Source organism: Thunnus thynnus, chromosome 20 (genome assembly GCF_963924715.1).
Source record: "Thunnus thynnus chromosome 20, fThuThy2.1, whole genome shotgun sequence".
Taxonomy (NCBI): Eukaryota; Metazoa; Chordata; class Actinopteri; order Scombriformes; family Scombridae; genus Thunnus; species Thunnus thynnus.
Window position 1 is genome coordinate 5516333 of NC_089536.1, and position 23373 is coordinate 5539705.

At 37.1% G+C, this 23373-nt stretch overlaps 4 protein-coding genes across 8 annotated transcripts in view; 1 reads left to right on the forward strand and 3 right to left on the reverse strand.

Moving 5' to 3' along the window:
* The window catches only part of snf8 (SNF8 subunit of ESCRT-II), a 7045-nt gene extending 4056 nt beyond the window's left edge, over positions 1-2989 (reverse strand). Inside the window, exons 1-2 of the mRNA XM_067575985.1 lie at positions 2683-2989; positions 1447-1497 (exon numbers count right to left, since the gene is read on the reverse strand). Coding sequence (XP_067432086.1) covers positions 1447-1497; positions 2683-2736 — 105 coding nt within the window. The 5' untranslated portion in view covers positions 2737-2989. The remainder of the gene's footprint in view (positions 1-1446; positions 1498-2682) is intronic.
* On the reverse strand, positions 2751-8975 carry gip (gastric inhibitory polypeptide). The gene is made up of 5 exons (XM_067575988.1): positions 8772-8975; positions 6411-8425; positions 4712-4849; positions 4544-4634; positions 2751-4457 (listed from the first exon to the last, which is right to left on the reverse strand). The coding sequence occupies exons 2-4, from the start codon at positions 6494-6496 to the stop codon at positions 4544-4546; spliced, it is 315 nt and encodes a 104-aa protein (XP_067432089.1). The 5' UTR covers positions 6497-8425; positions 8772-8975; the 3' UTR covers positions 2751-4457.
* On the forward strand, positions 4859-16108 carry msl1b (MSL complex subunit 1b). Of its 4 annotated transcripts, none has more exons than XM_067575982.1 (9): positions 4859-4880; positions 9787-10462; positions 10588-10787; positions 11571-11932; positions 12030-12094; positions 12224-12291; positions 12937-13061; positions 13162-13234; positions 14213-16108. In XM_067575982.1, the coding sequence occupies exons 2-9, from the start codon at positions 9842-9844 to the stop codon at positions 14301-14303; spliced, it is 1605 nt and encodes a 534-aa protein (XP_067432083.1). In that variant the 5' UTR covers positions 4859-4880; positions 9787-9841; the 3' UTR covers positions 14304-16108. The 4 variants fall into 4 exon arrangements, with proteins under 4 accessions (XP_067432083.1, XP_067432082.1, XP_067432085.1 ...); XM_067575981.1 differs by lacking the exon at positions 4859-4880 and adding an exon at positions 9125-9258; XM_067575984.1 differs by lacking the exon at positions 4859-4880 and adding an exon at positions 9126-9258 and having other exon boundaries at positions 11571-11890.
* A 1080-nt stretch (positions 16109-17188) lies between these two features.
* Positions 17189-21682, reverse strand: chmp2a (charged multivesicular body protein 2A). Of its 2 annotated transcripts, none has more exons than XM_067575986.1 (6): positions 21526-21682; positions 20307-20474; positions 20030-20209; positions 19808-19938; positions 18260-18321; positions 17189-18154 (listed from the first exon to the last, which is right to left on the reverse strand). In XM_067575986.1, the coding sequence occupies exons 2-6, from the start codon at positions 20472-20474 to the stop codon at positions 18033-18035; spliced, it is 663 nt and encodes a 220-aa protein (XP_067432087.1). In that variant the 5' UTR covers positions 21526-21682; the 3' UTR covers positions 17189-18032. The 2 variants fall into 2 exon arrangements, with proteins under 2 accessions (XP_067432087.1, XP_067432088.1); XM_067575987.1 differs by lacking the exon at positions 21526-21682 and adding an exon at positions 21390-21523.
* Positions 21683-23373: the final 1691 nt, after the last annotated feature.

The following is a 23373-nucleotide window of genomic DNA, read 5'->3' on the forward strand; positions in this document are numbered from 1 at the left end:
GATCTGGATTTTCCTCCAATATTCACAGAAGCAACCTGAAGTCATTGTTTACTCACATGTTAAAATTCAGCGCTTTTGATCTACAACCAGATCCTTTACTCATCATCCTCATCTAATAAATACCAACAATGAGTCTGACATCAGCTCAGATTAATCTTTTTTTCTTTCTTATTCACTGATTACTTGAAAAAAAATTAGAAATAGGAATAAAACTAACATCCCAACCATTAAGATGTGGTTGGATGACTTAATTAACACCTTACAAGTTTGATTTGCTTTAAGAAACAAACTTTCTCACATTGATAGAATTATAAACCCCTTATTTAAAATTAGAAGACAAACTTTATTTTCCATCTATAACATTTCAGTTTCACACAAATGAGAATGTGAATGTTTTAAAATACACAAAAAAACCTTGGTGGGATTATTTAGACTCTTTTCTCCCTTATTTGCTTCTCAGTTATTGTTCAATTTTTCCCTTTTTTTAATTTTTCATTTAGTCCTTTTTATCATGTGCAGATTGAATATAAAGTAAACAACTGTATAACACATCCTTTGGCTTTATAATTGTTAAATCAGCTGCGACTGCCACACCCGCAGCTACACACTGTAACCCTTTGTTTACTTTATCTCTGGAACATCACATTACATCCGCAACAGATAAATGACATCACACACAGTTTTTGTTTTATGCATCATATTTATATGTTATTTAGTAGTTTTGACAGTACATTAGTTCTCTTTTGTGATGTGCAGATTAAGTTAACTTTTGCACAGTCAATACTTTACTTTATCTTTAGTTAAGTTTGTTTCTTAAGTTGTTAAAAGACTGTGCAAAAGATTCACTTCATAAAGCAGAGCTGTTAAATGCAGGATGTGGCCAAACAGACTCTACCAAATACCCGCCACACGGGGGGGTTAATTCTAAGGTCAGATATTTTGCTTGTTTCTTTACACTATATTGGGTTTTGGTACTTTTGTTTTGGTTAATACTTAAATAATTTAATGTCTTGATAAATTGTCCTGTTTTTTGTTATTTGTGGTTAGTTTGTAGTGTGTTGTTTGTGTGTTAACCCCTTTGTTCGTTTACCTGTGACTCTTTGTGTATAACAGCTCGGTCTTTTACACAGAGCAACAACTGATTGATTGTTATCTGTATGTCAACCAAACTGCTCAAAGATGAATACAAATATCTTTGAACAAATCCAAAGATATTCAGTTTAATATCATGTGTGACACAGAAAAGCCTCATATATCATCACATTAGAGAAGCTGCAGCCAGTAACTGTTTTGCATTTTTGCTTAAAAAAATAACTAAAATGCTTATTCAATTATCAAAATAGTTGATGTGATGATCGACTAATCGACTAATCACTGCAGCTCTAAAGAGATGTAAGAATTTCACAGTGTTTAAATATATAAAATACCAAAACACACACACATTACCTGAACTATCTGGTCCTCTGCAAGAACAGTTCCTCTTTCTTTATATTTGGCCTGAACGGAAAAACAAACAAACATGTTAAACAAGAAAACATTTCTAATATTTCAGGTGAATTAGAGTAAAGTGGGACACCTAAGCTCGATCGCATCTATCTATTTTTTTCTATGAAATGCGATTGATTAGGACTGTTGTCAAATTAAACCTGGGGTGTCATGTAATTGAAATCACATGACTTCACACACGTGATGCCATAGACTGGGGCGAGGCGATCTTCCAACAGGAAGTTCTTCGTGTGAAGTCAAGTCAAAGGTCAGTAACAGTAACTGTTAAGGATATAAATCATAAATGAGGCAATGTTGACAACTGTTATCAGATTGTGTTTATGATATATTCATGCATTAAAATATGATATTGTTTTATTTCAGACAATTTTTCATTGTCCCACTTTAGAAAATGTGGTTTGAAATGTGGGACAGTCATTATGTTGTTAAATTGGTGAAGCATTGAACATTGAAGTACATTAAATGTATAAAACTAATAGTTATTCAGGGGTCTCAGTCTTGAAATGCTTATTTTTTACTTATTTTAGGCAGGTTGCAAATTATATTGTTATTACATTAATATCTAATATATTACTATACTATATGTAACAGTAAAAACATTGTAATTACTGAAATGACCTGGGCATGCACTTTGGCCTTGAGTGTTACTGGCCAGAGAAGTTTTTATTGTATAAATTAAGGTGATTTAGACCTTTCAGCCTCCCAGTGAGTCCCAGATTTCAGCCTGAACTGTCCCACATCAGGAAATGCAAATAATCTGAGACAATTTGGCACAAGGAAAACTGTATTTGCCATTTCTTCTCCAGGGTGCAAGATGAACTTTTTTGTCCAGAGGCAAAATGACTAGTGAATGTTAAATTTTTACAAGCCACTCAATAGATTATCATTGTTGTTTTGGCTGGTGAGTGAAGCAAATCTAGCAGCCATTTTACCAGCTGGTGGCTGGTTGCTGGTGCTAATTTTGTGGGCTGTTCTTCTCTGAGTGTGATATCCGCATAAGTTATCTGATATGGTTAGAAAACACTTAGGGGATTTCAGAAAGCTACTGCGTGCGGATATAATGTTCTGGCTTCCTAGTAAAATATACTGCTGAAGTGCCAACGGCGGAAATTGTCCCACATTACCGTAATTCACCGTAAATTGAGTTTATGTGTGAAAACAGAAACGTTTTCTAACCTCTGCCAGCTTCTTTTTGGCAATAGCTCCCGCACCGACACCTCTCCGATGCATTCTGCTGCTGTCTGGTCCCAAAATGTAAAACCAGAAATGTGTAAATGTCAGGCTAAGACTATTTTTAACGTTAGAAGTCAGATAACTAAGCTAGCAGCGGAGATGCAAGGAGCTGCGGCTTCTTCGGTGACGTCAGCGCTCACAGGTACAGCTCACTATTACTTTAAATTCAGGAAAAAAGTTAAACGCAAGATTTTCAGTAAATAAAGGTTCATAAGTGCAAGATTTAAGGCTACTTTAGTGCAACTGTTTCCATTTTGATTACCGGTTACTGAAGCACTTCCTGGTATGTGACGTCACCGACACTGCCCCCTGGTGTCCTGGAGAATATAACAGGCTTTTTTTTCACCTTTGAACTTTATTAACATGAACATATTACAGTTTTTCTCAGTGGTTTTGGCAGATTTCTCAAATGGTTGAAGAAGTTTTCAGATCCTTCAGTAAAAGTACCAGTACAACAATGTAAAAATACTCCATTACAGGTAAAAGTCCTGCATGCAAAATCTTACTACAGTAAAAGTACATAAGTATTACGAGCTTGATGTAGTTAAAGTATTGCAGTAAAAGTAGTGACATCATTATGACATCATTCGATTATTAATACTGAAGCATCAGTGTTAGAGCAGCATGTTACTGTTGTAGCTGCTGGAGGTGGAGCTAGTTTCAACTACTTTATATACAGTTAGCTAGTTTAGTCCAGTGGTTCCCAACCTAGGGGTTGGGCCCCTCCAAAGGGTCAGCAGATAAATCTGAGGGGTCGTGAGATGATTAATGGGAGAGGAAATAAGAAAAAACAAAGTTCTGATACACAAATCTGTTTTCAGTTTTTGGACTTTTTCTCTAATCTTTGATTTTTGCTGAAATATTGGATCATTAGAACATTTATTGAAATGAAAGCATGTGAGAAGTTTAGAGGGGAAAATCCCTATTTGGTGGAGCTGTTAACAACTCATAGACATGTGAAATGTGACCCCGACTACACACTGCTTTTTGTAAGACGTCAGAAGCCAAAAATAAGATAAAAACTCCAGTAATCAAAACAAAGTTAACAGATGAATCGATTGATTGAAACAATTAGACTTCTTAAAAACGCACTGATTTACTTATATTTTATTATTACACACTGGTACATAACAGTGGTGAAAGGAGTATTCAGAGCTTTTAATTTAGTCAGAGTAGTAACACCACAGTGTAAAAATACAAGTAAAAAGTCCTGCATTCAAAATTATACTTGAGTAAAAGTAGAGAGATTTTATCAGTAAAATTTACTATAAGTATAATAAGTAAAATTGCTCTGCTTTCAGATGTTATGTGTTATACTCTTGTATTAAATCACTGATTTATTTTTAAATTTTTTAATGTTGTAGCTGGTCAAAGTTGAACTATATTTATATACCTTTGGGTAATTAATTCTATAAAAATGCATCATATTTGAAGTTGATTGTATGTTTTGTGTATAAAATCCTCTTCTGAGACATAACAAGCTGTCAGATAAACGTATATTTCCCTCTGAAATGTAGTGGAGAAGTAATGAAATGCTACTTACTTCACTTATTCTCATATCATTTTATTTATCTGTGTGATGATTTGATTACAGGTGGAGGTTTTGCAACATGACAAGATTTCACTACATGCATAAGATTAAACACATCGAAGCTTTTAAAATGTCAGGAAGCATCAGAAGAATCCTCGTCATGAGCATCTCTGCACTTTATTGGAGCCTTTAAGAACAAAAAGTGAGATGTTGTATTAAACAGTTTGTACAATATTTAACGACAAAGCCGTTTCTAAATGAGGTAAAACACACCTAGATGTTTCTCCTCTGCCTCTCGTGCAGACTGAGCTTCAGCAGGTCGTTGTACTGACGCTCCTCTGCATCTTCCTCCACAGCAGCAGGCCTGAATGTGAGAGCAGCATTAATCACTCGCATAAATCTGTTGTTGTTTGAAATCTGTCTCCACATTCAGAGACTTACTTGCTTTTTTTCTGTTTCTGGTTGAGCAAGAAGTCGACAAAGTTTTTCTGCACCATTGAATCCATGATTTTGCTCATCTCGCTGGCAATGGTCGACTCAGCGTATCTTCTCGCCAAGTGCTGCTCCTCTTCATCGAGACTTGACAAAAGACAGGAATAAAATTAATGAGGTAAAACTGTTTTGTCTGATAAACCATTCAGTGGACTTAAGTTGAGCCGTACAGACTCCTGCAAGAGGCGAATGTCCTGATATTAAAGGGACAGTCCACCTATTTTACACATGAAGTCCAGTTTACGTGTCATGAGTAACGCTACTCAACCAGAAACAGTTGTTTAGTGTCTTCTGTGGTGATGTCATTTGTAAAGAAGCCTACAACACAAATTTGTGGTGCTGAGTTTGAACAATGAGCTCATTCAGGAGGCAGTGAGAGTCTAATAAAAGACACTACTGAGTTGCAAATCTGGGAAATTTAGGATCCAGCATTTCTGGAGCCAGACAATACTTAAGACTAAAAATCAGTATATCTCCACCACTGCTGCATCAATTTTGACTATTCTTTTATTATTTATTGTCTCATGTAATCCCCACAACTTTATGAAAATGCTTTACGAAATACTAAATCTTTGTTGTACATGTTTGTGCTCTTTTATCTCTATTATATTTGTTCTGATCTAACTTAACGCTGGACTGTGTTAATAGGTATGTTATTGTCTTTACTTTTATGTTTTTATTGCATTGTGAAGCACTTTGTAACATTTATTTTGAAAAGTGCTATAAAAATAAAGTTTATATATTAGTATATTATTATTATTATGAATAGAATTTAAACTATGATGAAAACCAGGTCAGGTGGGATTCAACCAACCATCACTGCTGCAAAAACTACACAGCAAGAATTGCGGTGATGGTTTTTATCACAAAACAGTATGAGGGTTCGCTGTTTTTTCTATTTTTTCTAATACAAAAAACATCAAATTAACGCTTACATGAAAGAAAAAACTGAGATATTTCACAGGTGATTGTGGGAGCACAGCACAACTTGAATGAAAATGTAAAAACTTCCACACACTGTCTCATTTATACTGCTGGTATTTATTCATCCACATCACCATCATCAGGTATATTGATAAGCATTACATCACTTCCATATACTGTATATATATTCTGCATAAATGCAGTCAGTTAGTCTGATTGGATAATTTACCCCACATCTTTGTATATATATGAAACCAATGTGATTCTTGTTCATATACTTGATGATGGTCATAGAACGCAATGTTTAAGTAAATGCTTGCTACTACTCTTTTAATACTACTGCACATATGATGACTAGAGGTGTGTTGTATGACAGGTAGTGTAAAATTTGTTTGTTGATGGCAGTCTGTGCATCTGCTGTATGTATGCACTATGTTATTTATATTTTTTAACAGCAGATATGCGTCCAAGACAAATTTCCTTCAGGAAAATAAAGTCTATTTTATCTTATTACACACCATTTACATACATTATACATCATTTAACTTGATTGAGACAGTATGCGTGACTTTTCTCATTTTTTTGCAAGAAAAATATGATTATTACTAAGACTTAACAGCCTTGACTTACGGAGTGATCATTTTAAAGGTTAAAATGTATTCATTCTTTAATTTATGAGGCTAAAAAGCAAATTTAGAGCACATGTTGGCTTTATGAGACTTACCCCATCTCTTCAGGTTCAGTCTTTGCTCGTGCATGCAGAGCTCCAAGCAGGCAGATGACCAAAAGTTCAAACAGCACTACCTTCATGGTGACCTTGAGGCAAAAACAGGCATTTTTTAAATTAAATGACAGTAAATCAAGAATAATGTCCTTGTCTTAACTAACACAGAAGTCAGGTGAACATATAATGTAGCTTAAGTATGCACAACAACATATAATTCATTGCTTAAGAATAGTTTCTTACCTTTAAAATGTAGATTTCTTTAAAGCAGGCGATGAGAAAGTGTTAAGCTACTTACCCTGGTTGGTTGCCTTCAGAAAATGTGGCTTTTATACAGTTTTCTCAGAGGAATTATGTGTCATAGCAGGAAAGTGAGCAAGAAAAACATTTTAGTTCCACCACATTAAAGCATTAATGAAACACACATACACAGGTGACTACTGATAAGCAGCTCCGTAATAACTGCGGAGAGGGAATAGATTTATTTTCCTAAAGCGTTGATACTGAGTTAACAACCCACAGGAAACATTCACAGACCATTAAACTAATGAAAAAGTGGCACTTTAGCAGCACATGGAAAACTAATGGTTTTTTTGATAATACATGAAGATAAAAATGTTTTTAATCACCATGTTTGACTGAAGGTAATAAGAAGGAGGGAAATTTTCCTTCCACTGAAAGTCTAATTTAACTTATCAATAGTCTATTTGTTCATCTGAGAGAAGAAAAAATCCATAAATTCAAATGTTTTTCTTATTTGGATCTTATAAAGTTCAGTAGAAACTCTTCAGCGTGAACTGTGAAGTAACTAAATTGAAACAAACAGCCTGATGTCAGCAACACTGATCGTCCTCTAGCTTCTATTTTTAAATCTTTAAGTCAATCTTACTCACTTGTTCTTACATTTCTTGCTTCTCATAATGTGTTACAACCAACTCTTGTGTTTTTGAACTTGTTAATGACTCAGGATCAGGGTTAGAGAGGTGATAGTAAAGGAGAGGAGAGATACTGGGAGACAGGACAGGAGTCACTTAGATCTTTAACGTCAGTAGCAATAACAACGTAAATCACTCAGTTACTGTATAAATAAAATAACTGCATTCAAAATTATGCTTAAGTATTAAAAGTGAAGAAATATTTTCAGCAAAATGTACTTAAGTATAAAAATTAGTATCCATTATGAATAATGGTCCCTTTCAGCGTTTTTAGCTATAATCAGTAATACAGACTATAAATATAGAGTCTATATATTTATTACATTATTAAATTATTATTACAGATGTATTCATGTGTAAGAAGCATTTATATGTGTTAGCAGGTTGAGGTGAGGCTAATTTTATCTACTTTATACACTGATAGTGAGATAATTTAGTCTTGCATCATATTTTATAAGATGAATATTTACACCAGCTTCCTTCTGTACCACTCTGTACTAAAAGTGTCTGAAAGTACTGCACATTGTACTAATTTTATACCGTATATCACAATACCTTATGCTATTCTGTCATCCTATATCAAATAATTAATATTGTATATTATGAAATTACACTTAAATATGTTGTTATATATTCAATTTGTACAACTACTTCAGACATATCAACATATCAACATATGCATGTGTGAATACTGAGAACAGAATACAGAATATATTTATACATCCCTATGTCACTTTGCTCAATAATATGTGAAAATCGGCACTGTTGGTTAACATATAGTTTTTGCACATATATTACATAAATGCATGGTAAAAACAGTACATTTATTTAGGGTCTGCGCATGAAGTATGTTCCACTCTTCACCCAATATGGATGTAAACACAAAAAATAAACTACTTAAAACCAAGTCAGTACGTCCATTCATTCAAAACAACTTAAATGTGTCACTGTCTGAATGATGGACTCTACTCTGCTCTCTACTTACCAGCTGCTAGTTTCCTCTGGCTGTTTCCAGGTTATCCTGCTGCAGTCACTGGATGAGTTTATGCATCAGTATGTGGGATAATGGAGATCCCACACCTGTCAAATAGGACACATGACATTTATTATATTATTTACAATTCTTTATTTAGTAGTTTGCATGCACAAACACATTGGTGGTAATGTAATGAGCTTAATAAATCAAAAATGCTTGTCAAAACATCCCTAATAACATGTATGACTGAAGAGTGTCCAGTTAATTCACTTCTCCCATGTATGTTGACATTTCACACAGCAAATAATCCATATGATGTGCAAAAGCTTTTTCTTCTTTTTTGAGAAGAGAAGAATTATGTTCATTATTTAGTCTATTTGTTTATTTATTTATTGTAGCTCTCCCTAAATTGAGCTGCGGCCAACACGCTTCAAAACGTGCAACCTTTACTTTAAAGGCGAGCTGTCTCTGTTTCCGGCTCCCGACTTCCTGTTTCAATTTTCTTTGTACAAGTTGGATAATGGAACAAGCGGACACTTTAGCGCGCTGAATTGTATTGCACTCAAGACAATGAAATCTGGAAATACCCCCCAAATTGGGGTTTTCATTATACAACGTGAACGACTGCAAATGAATTATACTTCATGCATTTAGCTACACTGGCTTGTAGTGTTGTACTGTGTAGCTTTCAAATACCCATTTAGTTTGTGTATATGTTTGTTAATAAGTCTCCCTCATAGATTCCCTCATAGACTGCATATAAAGACCACAGTCTACAGTCTCTGTCTCCCTCTGCTGCCTCCGTCTGATGAAAAACCTTCAAAACACAAGAAATGGCCATCCAACAAATTACGCATGCGCAGTCGTCGGCGCTTTAAAACAAGTCTTGAGGAGGGAACATGAAGGCAGTTGCAGGTGGACTTGAATCATAGTCGAGGTAAGCTCAAAACACACATTTACACGTTAGTAAAAACAAGTCCGCTCCGAGTATAAATATTACAACACGGTCGTTATAACAGCTTCTCTCCGGACGCGTCGTTTTGTTGGTGAAACTAGCCGGCTAGCGTTAGCATGCTAGCTAGCTGTTATTGTTTTTCATGATTTCGCGAGAACCAAAATGGAGGAGAAGGCTGCTGCCAGCGTCCTACACAGCCACTCCCGAGTCCCTGTGTGAAGCCCAGGCACTGTAATGTCTACCCACACGCACAACAGTGTTAAATTATTCTTAACAGGACTAGTTTGTGTGCGAAATGTGTTTGTACTGCAGCGCTAATGTAGCTTAGCTTGCGAACGATTTTTTTAGGAGAAGGATGTTAGGGATCAGACACACTCTGCATGCTTTTTCTCCGGTTTGTCCAAGTATAAGTAGTAGGTGCATGCATTTTACTCCCAGCTCAGACACCTTTTCAGTCAACCAGCCAGCAATAACACCACAGAATGTCATTATTTGTCTTTTGTTTTGCAGGATAGCAGCTCCTGAGTTCACATGGGGAATATCTGCAGGATGAAAAGTCGTTGTCATGACTCTGAGAGCGACCCTGCTTCCACACAGAGGATTCAAGCAGACCGCTGACACCGTCGACTTGGACAAAACGCACATTGGAGCCGCCACTGTGGGTCCTGTGAGCCTGAAGAGGGAGTCCTGCGACTTTGTTATAGACATCACAGACTTACAGCGGGGCGAGATCCCGAGCAAATCTAGCAAATTAGACCAGAATTACATGACAAGCAAGGTTTCCCTCGCTGCCACAGTCGCAGAAGTAGTTCAAGGAGACAATAAAACCGTGGGGATATTGTCCCCTGTCAGACCAATGGGGGGTGAGGGAACCCCGGTGAAAGGTAAACCCCTCTCTGTTGACAACATGGATAACCCTCAGATGGCTTTGAACAATAACCCCAAGGATGCTGGTGCTGATGACAGTGCGAAGGGGGTTGTCCCCGGAGTCCTCGGCACAGCATCCATTGAACTCTCCTCTGAGGGCAAGTGGAGGAACATCAGGAAGACCCCCACTAATCCCCAGACACAGGCGAACTGCCTCCGACAGATTCTCCTCCTGCAACTGGACCTGATTGAACAACAGCAACAACAGCTGCAGTCCAAAGACAAGGAGATAGATGAGCTCAAAGCAGACAAGGAGACAGTATGTTTAACTTTTTTTTTTAAAGCTAATATCAGTGTGGTAATGTAAGGTGTTGATTTTGTCTCAAGCTAGTCACAAATCGAGTCTTTACTTTCCTTTTTGCCCGTTTCATCCCCTTTTTGCAGCTGCTTGCACGTATCGAGCGCATGGAGCGCCGCCTGCAGCTCACAAGAAAGGACCCGCCGCGTGACAAACGCCTTTTCCAGCCCCTGGAGCCATGGACGCCGGACAAAGAGGACATGTGGGATCTGGATGTGGAGGAGAGTCCACAGGCCAACCCATCCACTCCACTCAACTTCAGTCGAGGCGGCAAAGGTCAAAAAAGGTAAAAAAGAACATCGGCAGACGGCGCTGAGCTTAACGACAGAGAGAAATTACAGTCTGCCAGTTAAATGATGAAAATGTTATCTGATCATAGATAGATTGATATCATGAGTACTTTATTAATCCTAAAGGTAAATTAATGTGTTGCAGCAGCCACTTGATATAAATCAGAATATGAAAACAGTGAGGGAGGTAAAAAAAAAAAAGCAACAAATATAATTAAAGGCTAAAATATATACAGTAACTAAATCATCTAACTCAGATATAAATAATAGAATAGTATAAATACAAATAGAATAGAGACCAGAGATATAACCATAACTATATATATTTGTGTGTGAAAAATTAAAAAGGTAGAAATCATGACTGAATACTCTTGTCATATTGTAATACCTTTATACACACTTTAGGGCTGCAACTAATGATTATTTTCATTATTGATGAATCTGTCGATTCTACAAAATGCCAGAAATTAATGAAAAAATGACGATCACCGTTTTATCAAGTTTAAAATGCAACTTAAAATGTCTTGTTTTGTCACGACCAACAGTCCAAAACCCAAATATATCCAGTTTACAATCATAGAGGACTGAAGAAACTAGAAAATATTCACATTGAAGAAGCTGGAACCAGAGAATTTTTGCATTTTTTTTCGTAAAAAAACACTGGATTGATAGATTATCCCAATAGTTGCCTGGTAATTTTCTGTCAATTGATTAATCGTTGCAGCTCTAAGTCATTTCAATCCAAACAACCATTTAATTATTTTCCTTTTCCCACACAGGAAATCTTGCTTTGGAGATGGAAAAGTCCAGAAATCGCGGGGCAAAAGCACCAAGCTGAGCCCCCAGAAGCCTGAGATTCAGCCCGGCTCTCCCAATCAAAGAGAGCTGCGCAGTAAGGAAACCCCAGAGAAGACTGTACCCATGAGGTCAGGGGCAGAAAAGGACATTTTGCTCCCGTGCAAAGAGGAGCCTGAGCTGAGCTGTCAGATGGAAGATCTGCCCTTCATGTCTACCACAGAGATGTATCTCTGTTGCTGGAACCAACCTCCTCTGTCCCCTCTGCGTGAGACTTCCCCTAAAAAGGAGGAGGAGGTGGCCAGTGAGTGGACTCCTCATGTAGTACATGATATGCTGATTGTTTGTAAGCCTAACCTATATACCATCTTTAATCACTATATCTTTCAAATGTTCTGAATACACTATCTATGATTAACCTTTCCCCTCTTTCTTCGTGTTAGTTCCATCTTGGAGAGAAAATTATATAGAGCCTTTGGTTGAGGACTCGTCCTTTAACCCCCCTGAGGTGAGACACGTCTGAATGGAACAAATCTAATCATTTTATCTGTAGAGTTTTAAAAAGTTACCTCACATTCGAACCTAAAGCTTGTGACTGTTTAATGAATTGAATGTGTGAACCTGTTTTTCCATCAAGTCGTTGGACGACAACGTGTTTTTGAAGCGCCACATGAAGCTGGAGTTGGATGAGAAGAGGAGGAAAAGGTACCGGTCGCCGACTCTCAGCTGTTTGGTTTCAGAATTTAATAAATATTTTGTCAGTTATTGAGTTTTGACTCTTTTTAGGTGGATGTCCATCATTCAGCATAATCACACCGAGCGTTAGTCAAACATTTTGATCTTTTACGTCTACTGTTAGTGCTGAAAAGATTAGTCGACTAATCGATTGATCCACAGTCAGAAAATGAATCTACAACTATTTAAGTCATCTTTGGACAAAACGAAAGTTTAAAATCATCACATTTGAGGAGGGAAATACCAAATAATAATTACATTAAACTCAAAATCTGAAGATCTGTGAACTTGTGATGGACATTTTTCATTATTTCTGACAGTTTCTGCCCTGATTTAATAGAGCTGCAACAATTAGTCAATTAATTGATCAGTTTCCAACTATTAATGGGCAACAATTTTGATAATTTATTGTTTTTTTAAGAACATTATTTGCATTATGTCCAGAGCTTAGTAAAGGACTAACTATGTAATATCTTCTATTAACAAGGTAAACATATGACTAATCAGCTGTATTATACTCTGATTAGCTGCTATGATTTCTCACTCAGTCCTTCCTCTTTACTCTTCTTGCTGTTTTTTTAAAATCTTTTTTTAATAATCTTGTGTGTTTTCCAGATGGGACATCCAGCGAATCAGAGAGCAGCGCATGTTTCAGCGTTTGCAGCAGCGCATGAACAGGAAGAAAGTCATCCAGGAGACCGAACCAGAGGTTTCATCCTTCTATCCTGACACCGAAGATGGTACATCTGCTTTACTTCATATCCAACAGCAGAATCAAACTGATGTGATGTTTTTTTAAATGGATTGATGCTCATTTGTCTCTTTTTTATTTAATTCCAGTTGAAACTATCGTGATCACTCCCTTCTTGCCTGTGGTTGCGTTCGGCCGACCGTTGCCCAAACTCTCACAACAGTAAGTCGGAGCTGCATTTATGTGTTTTTTTTCTTTAATTCTGCTTCATGTCATGTTTACTGTGTGATTATCTCAGGCTGACACAGAGTCTGCATAAAGCTGTTAATTCATCATTGAATTACTTTACTGATTCTGCACTGCAGGAATCCTAAAGTACATTTTTATGAGTATATGATACAAATGAATAAAGAAGGCATCAGATGAAAGCAGCTTTAAATCCATTAAAGTTTATGATAAGGTGTTGATTTTAATCATTTATGATTAAGCCTTGGCTATAAGATTCATGCTCACAGGGTTAAAAGGTTCATTATATACAGACGGGTGACAAATTAAAGGAAAAAACAACCTACGAAGTGACTTAACGAGCCTCCAGAACAACGTCAGTGCTCCTCATCACAAGCCCCTTTTTACACGGCCTGTTCAAGACACCGTTCTGTATAAAACATGCAAACACTGAATTGGGGGGGTCATTGTTGTTCCGCCGTTAAGCCAGCAGCAGAGGTCACATTGCCGAATCGACGTCTATGTAAAACAAGTCAACACTAGACCCTGACGATGTTGTGTTTCGCATCATGCCTCCAGAACGCCAGCATGCTGTCTAATATCACACACATATGTTTGAAAAAGCAAATCCAACATAATGAGGGGTCTTCATGGCAATATTGCGGGGCTACAGATTCTCCAGGTCTCTGAACTCTACTGAAGGGATTCTTCCAAAAGATAGTCCCTCATTTGGTCTTTAGATGGTGGTGAGGAGTGACACATGGCTTCAAAATCACCAATAGCTGTTGACCTTGGATCTAGTGACTGTTAACGTCCGCAGCAGATGATTCGTATCATTTTTATGCTCCTCAAATCATTCAGCACTGCACGGAAGTATCTTAATTCGTTATATTTCCTTTCATTTGTCACCTGTCTGTAACTGAAGGCAGGAACATGAAGTCTTCATCAACATTAAAATGTTCTCTCTTCCTTCAGGAACTTTGAGCTGCCTTGGCTGGACGACCGGAGCCGATGTCGCATCGAGGTGCCCAAAAAACACACCCCTCACCGGACCTGTCGGAAGTGAAACCCAACGCGGCGGCTGTTAACAAGAAGGCGAGATTGCCACTCCGTGCCCCAGATTACAAAACGCTTCATTTGTCTTGTCTGGTTGGGGGAAAAAGACAAGAAGTCACCAGTTGCTATGTTATAACTGCTGTTGCTTTCAGAGAGTAAACGACTCTCTCCGGTCTCCATGTGACCCCCCGCCCCCAGCCCCCCCACAGCTTATCTCCCGCAGAATAAGGGAGGAGGATGGCGATCGGGAGATAGCTGCGCCATCAGGGTGTCCTTCATAATCTTGATCTCATTTACACCAATGAGACCCTCGACACCACAAGATTACCGTCCCCCCTCCTCCCTCCCCCCCCCCCCCTCCCTCTCTCCTGTTAGCAGCTGTTGAAGATTACACATCAGTTTGTATTCTGGAAAAAAAACATGAACCAAGAGTTACATGCATGCTCTGTAACATGCTCGAAACACATTTTGTAGCAGCTGTGCTATCCAAAATGGATTCTGTTAAACAGATGTGGACTGATGGGGGGCTGTAGGGGGGGGGGGGGGGACTCTAATCTTGAGCTCATTCATGTGAGGGGGAATAAAAAAAAAAACACATTGGTTGCCATTTTGACTGAAAAGTAGAGCTTGAACTTGAGCTCTGGATCGTCCTACCACTCGTTCTCCCTGCCTAGGAAAAAAAAAAAAGTCAAAACCTGACTTGTGCTGTGTATCGCTTCTATCGTTGTTCGCACACAACTCCGAATAAGATGTTATCAATGTGTAAGTGTGATATCAGGAGTTTTGAGCCACACTCAGCATGATTATATTAAAAAAAAAATGCAGTTATTGAGCCGATTCATAGTGAGGAAAATACGCAACCAAATGATTGTTCTGTGTTTTCATGACAACAAAAGAAGACACAGAAAATGAAGGCAGAGGAGTGAAACCCAGTGTTCTGATCCCTGGTTTTGTTTCTATTGTTTGTTTCTTTTTTTTTTTTTAAATGTGAGTTGCATGGACTCTATTTAGCTGTAAAACACGTTTCAATTAAAAAAAAATAATAAAATAAAAAAAAAAAAGATGGTAGCATGGCTTACCCCGATTTAAAAAGGAGACGTCTCCCTGCTCATCGGGCTACAGAAACTACATAATACTGTTGTTGAAAGCATGACTCTACGGCTGCTGCCTCATCGTTAAAGGCAATCTGAGAATAACTAAAAGTACTGTTCCTGATCTTCACTTTTCGTATCCTCCCCCCACCCCCCTCTCATCTTTACAAATAACGCTTTATACATCCAGTAAATATTAGGCGATTTCTGTGTATGCATCGGTCTCTTTAAAGGACGCAGTTAGCTGACATTCAAGGTTAGCTGTTTTTAGAGGATAAGAGAAGCTTTCTAGCTGTAGTTCTAGCGATGTTCAACCAGTTATGCTCTTTTAACATGCTGCCAGTTAATCTCTCCCTCCAATCGCAGTGTTTTTGATTTCTGCCGGTGTTTTTCTTCCTTCGCTCGACTTGTTCACATATGATGCAACGGCTCTCTGCGGCTTTCAATACTTTCAACCCTGCCGAGCGGATATATATATATACATATATATCTCTATATATATATGTGTGTGTGTGTAGGCAGATTTTTTTGGGAAAACAAAGTTGATTCTTTTTTCTGTACATAGCTTTCAGAAACAAATGTACATAAAACATGGCTGTTATTTTTTTATTATTTAATGTCAGAAGTGTTGAGTACATTCAATATTGTTCTATGATTGTATGTTGACAAATTGACAGTTTTGAAAGTTAAATTTTTTTGGAATAAAATTAACATGTCTACGATATATATATGTTTATATGGGTTTGTTTGTCTTTAAGTGTTTTGGTTTGGTAGGATGGGAAACGTGATCAGAGCCCAACAGATTATTGATTTTTGATGATGTCAAAAGAATATATTGACCCATATTCATTAAAAAATATATATATATAAACAAACATTTTTAGTTATGTGATCTAGATATGTGATTAGTGCACAAAATAGTAACAGAAACCTTTTTAAAGTGACCTTGAGAATATTTGAACAGCAGTTTCTTCATTTTCAACAGATACTGATACCAGTTAATGTGTGATAAGCTAATATTAATCAATATATCTGCACCTGTGACTGCTGTGTAAACAACACATGAAAAAAAAATCTTACTAACATGAGAACTGACCTCTGATTGGTTGACCAAATCATTCTTAAAGGACGGTGACACAGTTTTTCAACAGTCAGGAGCCCAAATGAACATTGAAACCTGTTTTTCTTGCTGTAATCATTCCTCCTGTTCATACTGACCATTAGAAGATCCCTTCATAATGCACTTATAATGGAAGTGATGGGAGACAAAATCCACAGTGCTCCTTCTGTGCAAAAATGTATTTAAAAGTTTATCTGAAGCTAATATGAAGCTTCAGCCGTTCAAATGAGTCAAATTAAGTAGATATCTTTCAAAATAAAAGTCTTTTTAGTGTCAAAGCCCCTCTTTTTGTCCATCTGAGGAAACAGAAAGAGGGAATTATATTTAATTCTATACATATTAATTCTTATAAGCTTCATATAAACTTTTAACATAATATTTCCTGATGGTCTGAGGACCAAAATGTATTTAAATAAGTGAGTAAAAGTGATGAACTGTGCAGAAAAAAGTTTCAAACAGCATCTCTAATGTTTGATAATCAGCTGATTGATATGTAACACCTGCACTTCCTGCTACATGACAAACCTAACCGGTGCACACCCCGATGACATCGCTATGACATCATCGGGGGTTTTCTCAGCCTTGACAAACAGCCACAGAGGATATGAAACAACCGGTTTCACAGGCTGAGCAGCATTTTCCATGTCAAGTTCTTTTCTCTAATCAAACAACCAGCGAGTTAAATCTGGAAAAAAAACAAACAGTTTATTGAATAAAGAAAATGGAAACAGGACAGTATCTCAAAAATAAACACCGCTGACTCCTTATGAACATTTTGGTGAAAATCCTGCTGATCTTAAAAACACCACTGACAGGTCACAACTGGAGTGTCTCTCTGGGAGTCAGCCAGACTTCTCTTTGCCTTTCATCCTTCACCTATATATTTCTGTATGATAAACCATCCCATTAGTGAATTTAAACACAAAAAAAAAAGATGTTGAGATGATACACTTTTTGTACACCATCTTCAACCTGACAGCTGTCAACTCTCGCAAATCAAACACCATCTGAAACGCTTCTTATCACTTAAACTATGTAACGACGTCCTGCGTACACAGAACATCACACTAGCCTGATGTACAAAAAGTGCTGACATTTGTCAAAGATATAAAAAAAACTTCTGTAATGTTACCAGCTCTCATTTGGGTTCATTTAAACATTTTAGTGTTAATTTAAATTGTGAAAATATGCCTTGAGGAGTTAGTATTTACACAAACTGTGAAATATATTTTCACTTTCAGAGAATTTGCGTCATTTGGCAACGTCTTTAAACGTGACAAGAGTTTACTAGACCTACGGAGGATAATGACCCTTGTATTTTTTTTTTGTTGATAAAATACATAATACACGCATAAAACAAAATGAAAACACCTCAAAAAGAAAGCCATACACCATCGCTACACAGACAGCCAGTGTTCTGCCAGCTATCCCCTTCAAAAACAATCTATAGACACAGATCAGAGTATGTTTGTATCTGTATTAACGGCCTCGCCGCGGCGCGCTCGTCTGTTCGTCAGTTACTGCGTGTTCAGTCTTTTCGGAGGTTATTCAGCCTCTCCTCCAGATCGGCGTCTGCGTCGGCCAGGGCGGCCTGGGGCTCGGCCTTCTTTCCTCCGGCCACGGACAAGCTGCCGCCGGTGCTCGGAAGATCTGAAACGAAAAAAAAACGCGGTTGGGGCTGTAAATATCAGACAAAAGACACGGAGAAGATGTAGAGTTGTTGTTTTTTTTATAACTGTGCAGGATTTTCCTTACTTGACAGTTCGTCTGACAGATTCAGACCCAGCTCGTCCAGGACTTGAGACACGATGGCGTCACTGTACGAGGAGAAAGAGACAGAAATATGTCAAAGAAAATACTAATAAATCATACTGTAGCTTCATATATAAAAGGATAAAGCTGGCGATTTTCTATATTTTTCCTATTGTCAACAGATATCATGTGCGAAGCCAATCCGTTGTTGTCCAAAAACTATTAAAAAAACACGTCAACGAGCCAAACTGCTGCACTGGGTGACGGTTTTTGGACAACAGAGGTCTACGACACAGAGGAATATGACATATCAGGCTTTGGATACACACACAGTACTTGTAAGTAGGATGAGAGTCGTTGACAATAAGAAAAATATAGAAAATCACCACCGTTATCCTTTAACCAGACAGAGATGTGAGAGTGTTATCGATCTTCTCTGTTGTCTCTTTGGTTGCTTTGGTCGTATATTTAGGATGATTGCTCTGATAAATGATGATGAAATGTTGTTCAATGAGTTTTGATTTGGCTGAATCTGCTCCTGTTGCTTCTGTCAGCAGTGAAATCATTAATTAACGTTGTGTGCGTCAGATCTATTGGGAGCCTTAACAGAAGCACCACCATGTTCAACAGAGCAGGTGTTTTGGGTCATGAGTTGTTCCTTTTTTTCTCTGGTTGATTTTTCTTTGATAAGTCCACAGAACTCTACCGCTTCCTTTTTGTATGTTTCTGTGAACTGCGACCTGTTTTTTCAGTTTTTGAGGCTTAACAGGAGTTTACATGAGGTTATGGTTGTCAAGTCTTTTCTCATGCAAACTAACATCCTGGAAACAATCTCGACTTGTTGCACAGTCATAAAGGGCTTTTTCTTCACCTTGCAACACATGTGCTCCTCAGTCTACCAGCTTGTTTGCCATTTACTAAGTTTCCTGTGCTTTGTTACAACATAACCAGCAACCTTTGATATCTCACTGATAGGTTTTTGCTTTTTTTTCCAGCCTCATTATCATCTTCTTCACTTGCATGGTCACCTCTTGACTCTTCACACTGACAGACAACTCCATCTCAATCAGTTCTGAGCCATGTGTGAGCTCTTCTGTGCACAAACTAACACTGAAACATAAACAGCCGCCCAAGAAACATTTAGCAGGCAAGTGTCCAATCATGTCTGAACCCATAAGCTTTGAGCACTATGTGTTAAGAGGGATGTATCTCCCTCACAGCGTTTTCTATATTGATGTAAAACTACTTAAATTAAAGCTGAGACTTGGCACTTCAATGTTGTATCAATTACTTTATTTCAAACTGAAGCGTCTAAAGAACAAAAACGTATAACTGTCCAAATACTTACTGTCTGGACTGTGTATGAATAGTGAGAAAAAAGTGTTTATATGTTATTTATAAGGTTTTATATGTGTTTTGTTTTTAGGAAGCAGGAATATCAGACATTCCTTTGAGAAGTAATTAATGAAATGAATAATAAATGTTAAATTAAGAGCATTAAAAACCACAATTTGTACACAAATGTGGAGCTGATTGTTGTTTGTCTCTTACCTCTCCTCCTCATCATCCTCATCACCCATGGCGTCGTCGATGGCGTCATTCATCATCTCCTCCTTCATGTCCATGATTTCACTCTGTCGCTCGAACTCCATCATGATCTTCTGAATCTGAGGCAGTTTGAGCTGTGGAGATGGAATAAACAGGAGACCGTCAACACAGGAAGCTTATCCTTTATTTCCGCCACATAGTGAGTTTTTAACGGCGAAGGCGGACCTGTCTGTTCATGGTGGCCATGGCTTTGGTGACGCCTTTCATAGCCTGCGCCATGCTGTTGTTGGACTTGAGCGTCTGTATCTTGAGACTGACGGCCTGAATGTTGGCTTTCATCATGATGAACTTCTTCACGTAGCGTCTTGTGCGAACCAAATCCTTGGCCATGATCTTGACGGCGTCCTGTAAAAGATCAAAATCAACCACATGGCTGTTAGATTCTCTCTCTTTACAAACTATGATCTCCTCACAAAACACAACTTCTCCTCCTTCTTCTCACCATCTGTCCCTGTTTGGCCATTTTCTTTATGTCAGCGATGATCTTCTTCTCCTGTTGCTCCAGTTTCATTCGCTCTCTGTCCAGTTCTCTCATGGCCCGATTGAGCGCCCTCTGATTCTGCTTCAGCATCTCCTCTGGAGTCTTCCTCTTCCCAAACAAGAATTCCATCTGTTGGAAAATACCAAAAGCAAAATGTCAGTACAATCAAACTTAATATATAACTGGTTTATTATATCAGGATAAACCCTTTGAGATGTATTATTATGTCAGCTGGTGGTTAATTTAATAGTTGGCAACTTATCAATTAATCGTTGCAGGTCTAATCAGAACTAAATGATTAAATAATTAATGGTAAAAATACCAGACAGACCGATTGATGATGAAAATAATCGTTAATTGCACACATCTAAAACCCACAATAGTGTAAATGTAAAAATGGAGGAATTTTAATTTTAACTTTTCTGTCCACCAGACCAAAAGAAAATAAACGTTAGTCGATCAACTATTTTGATATATTTTGATAATAGTTTAATCTGTTTGAGTCATTTTTTTAAAGAAAAAAATTCTAAAATTCTCTTGTTCCAGCTTTTTAAATGTGAATATTTTCTGGTTTCTTCAGTCATCTCTGACAACGAACTAAATATCTTTGAGTTGTGGACATTTTTGTTAAAGTCTGGCAAATGTTGGGCTTTGGGAAATAAGTTATCGAGACGACCGGCGAAAAATAATTGACAGATGATTATCGATGGTGAAAAATAACTGTTGCAGCAATAATCATAGAGAATTTTGATTTGTTTTCTTTAAAAAATGAATCAAAACAATTAATCGATAACCAAAAATAGCTGGCAACTAATCAACTAATCGTAAAGTTAAATAATTAAACAATAAATCAAAAGAAATACCTGACAATCTGATAGGTGAAGAAAATAATCGTTAGTTTTAACCACATACATCAGAAACTCTCAGTAGTGTCAAAGTAAAATGGATTAATTTGAACTTTCCTGTCAACTAACACAAGAAACAGTTTGTTCCTCAGTCTGTGACACAGTTTGGGTCATGTTAAAGTGAGGAGTGTTACTCAGCTGTTAGTTATGTGAGCAGAGGCCTGTTAGGAGTATTAAAGTCTGCTTCCAGCCGTGTTTTAGCTCTCAGATGTCGGACTGACTCAGTATCTCTGCGGCCCTTCCGGCAAAGACCAAAAAAACTCAGTCCTGCTCACCTTGTACCAGGCTCGTTCTAAGAAGACACTAATCCAGAAACTAAACGATGTTATTTAGGGCGTCCTCCTCAGACTTCGACAAGAATTTTGAACGATTATTTGTTTTCTTTCCTCCGCTTCCGTGTTGCGATAGCTTCACTTCCGGGAAATGACGTCGTTGCGTACGTGCGTAATAAATGGACACCGGCTTGTTTGTGCAGGTGTTACAGCTTTCAAAATAAACCTTTTATTCAGAAAGCGATGGCATTAAAAAAAAAAAAAAGAACTGAGATCCTTTATCAAAAGATCCCCTCTGACATGTTGTAAGATGTATATAAAATACTCTAATTTGAATAATAAGTTGTGTCTGATATGTTTTTCCACAAAAACTATTCCTCATTAAATTCCTTAAAATGACATCTACTCCTTCTCCATCATTAAAAAAATACAGATTCTATGCATATGGATATAAGATGTCTAATACCTGAATATTGGACCAGGATTGACTTCCAAACTAGCTGTGATGTCACAAATCCACTCCTTAAAATTTGATTTTCAATGAGCTCAGAGAAACTTTCCACTTTCAGCAGATGAGTGTGAAAATAAACTCTGCACATACATCATTCTGCACAGTGAAGCTCAAACATTCAACAGAAGAAGCAAGAAGAAAAACACGTTTGACTGGAGGCGGACTTTAACTACAACCAGTAATAACAGTGAAAAAAGTGCATTCAATATATAGACACTTAAAGGATAAGTTCACAATTTCTCATTGACATTTACATTTATTCATTTGGCAGACGCCTTTATCCAAAGTGATTAATAAATGGGAATCAGAATCATATTTATTGACCAAGTGTGTTTACACATACAAGGAATTTGACTCCAGTTTAGTGGCTCTCGATGTGTTTACACAGAATAACAACACAACAATCTTCAGAAATATACACAAGGAACGACGAAATACAGGTGAACTGTTTCTGTGAACTGTAAACAGGATACAAATAGTGGGAAAAAGTGAAAAGTGAAGAGTGATGAGATAAATATTAAATGTTAAAAAAAAGACATGTTACTTATGGTCAGATACAACAGGTAATATATATGTACATATGTATGTACAATAGGTGGTTATGTACAGTATATACAGTCTGTTCAAATATACAGTGATGAGTAAAATGTACTGCACCTTTTGTATTTTAAACTAAATAATAAAAATGTATAATTTGTAGGTGCATTGGGTATATAAATGTATTATAAATGAGGAGATATATGTTCAAGTTTATGCAAGAGCACTTTACTTTATATTTCTACTTTACTACATTTAATAAAGGGAAATATTGTAATTTTAACTGCCCTTACTCACAAGTAAAAGATACAGCAGCAATATCATTTTGAGCAGTTACAAACATCCTGCTAATAAATTAATGCATTAATAACGACAATCATAATACAATAGTATAAATATAATAACATACGTTTCTAAAAGGGGCTTCTCTGCATAATGAGCACTTTTACTTTTGACATTGTTCCGATAAAAAACTATAGATAATAAGCTAGAGTTAGTTAAAGGACAGATTCACAGTTTTTCAAGTCTGTTTTAATTATTGTAATCGCTGTAATTCTTCCTCCTGTTCATACTGGCTATTAAAAGATCCCCTTCAAATGTGCTTTCGATGAAGATAAAGATTTATATATATATATATATATATATATATATATATATATATACAAAGGAAATATGCAGACTCTTATAGGTATAATTCCTTTCACTGTTTAGATGGGCTGTGAATTTTGCTTTAAAACTTTTTATATATATATATTTTTTTCCCCACAAATAGCAAACGTTAGACTTTTATGTTATAGGTAAAA

Excerpts from the sequence above, each read along its gene's own strand:
- gip (XM_067575988.1), bottom strand. The coding sequence starts at position 6,496 with ATGAAGGTAGTGCTGTTTGAACTTTTGGTCATCTGCCTGCTTGGAGCT. Across the intron at positions 4,850-6,410 it reads ACTGAACCTGAAGAGATGGG|TCTCGATGAAGAGGAGCAGC; the intron begins GTAAGTCTCATA and ends TCTTTTGTCAAG. Across the intron at positions 4,635-4,711 it reads CAGAAACAGAAAAAAAGCAA|GCCTGCTGCTGTGGAGGAAG; the intron begins GTAAGTCTCTGA and ends TCTCACATTCAG.
- msl1b (XM_067575982.1), top strand. The coding sequence starts at position 9,842 with ATGACTCTGAGAGCGACCCTGCTTCCACACAGAGGATTCAAGCAGACC. Across the intron at positions 12,095-12,223 it reads CGTCCTTTAACCCCCCTGAG|TCGTTGGACGACAACGTGTT; the intron begins GTGAGACACGTC and ends TTTTCCATCAAG. Across the intron at positions 12,292-12,936 it reads GATGAGAAGAGGAGGAAAAG|ATGGGACATCCAGCGAATCA; the intron begins GTACCGGTCGCC and ends TGTGTTTTCCAG.
- chmp2a (XM_067575986.1), bottom strand. The coding sequence starts at position 20,474 with ATGGAATTCTTGTTTGGGAAGAGGAAGACTCCAGAGGAGATGCTGAAG. Across the intron at positions 19,939-20,029 it reads TGGCCACCATGAACAGACAG|CTCAAACTGCCTCAGATTCA; the intron begins GTCCGCCTTCGC and ends CCATCTCCACAG. Across the intron at positions 18,322-19,807 it reads GAGGATGATGAGGAGGAGAG|TGACGCCATCGTGTCTCAAG; the intron begins GTAAGAGACAAA and ends CTCCTCGTACAG.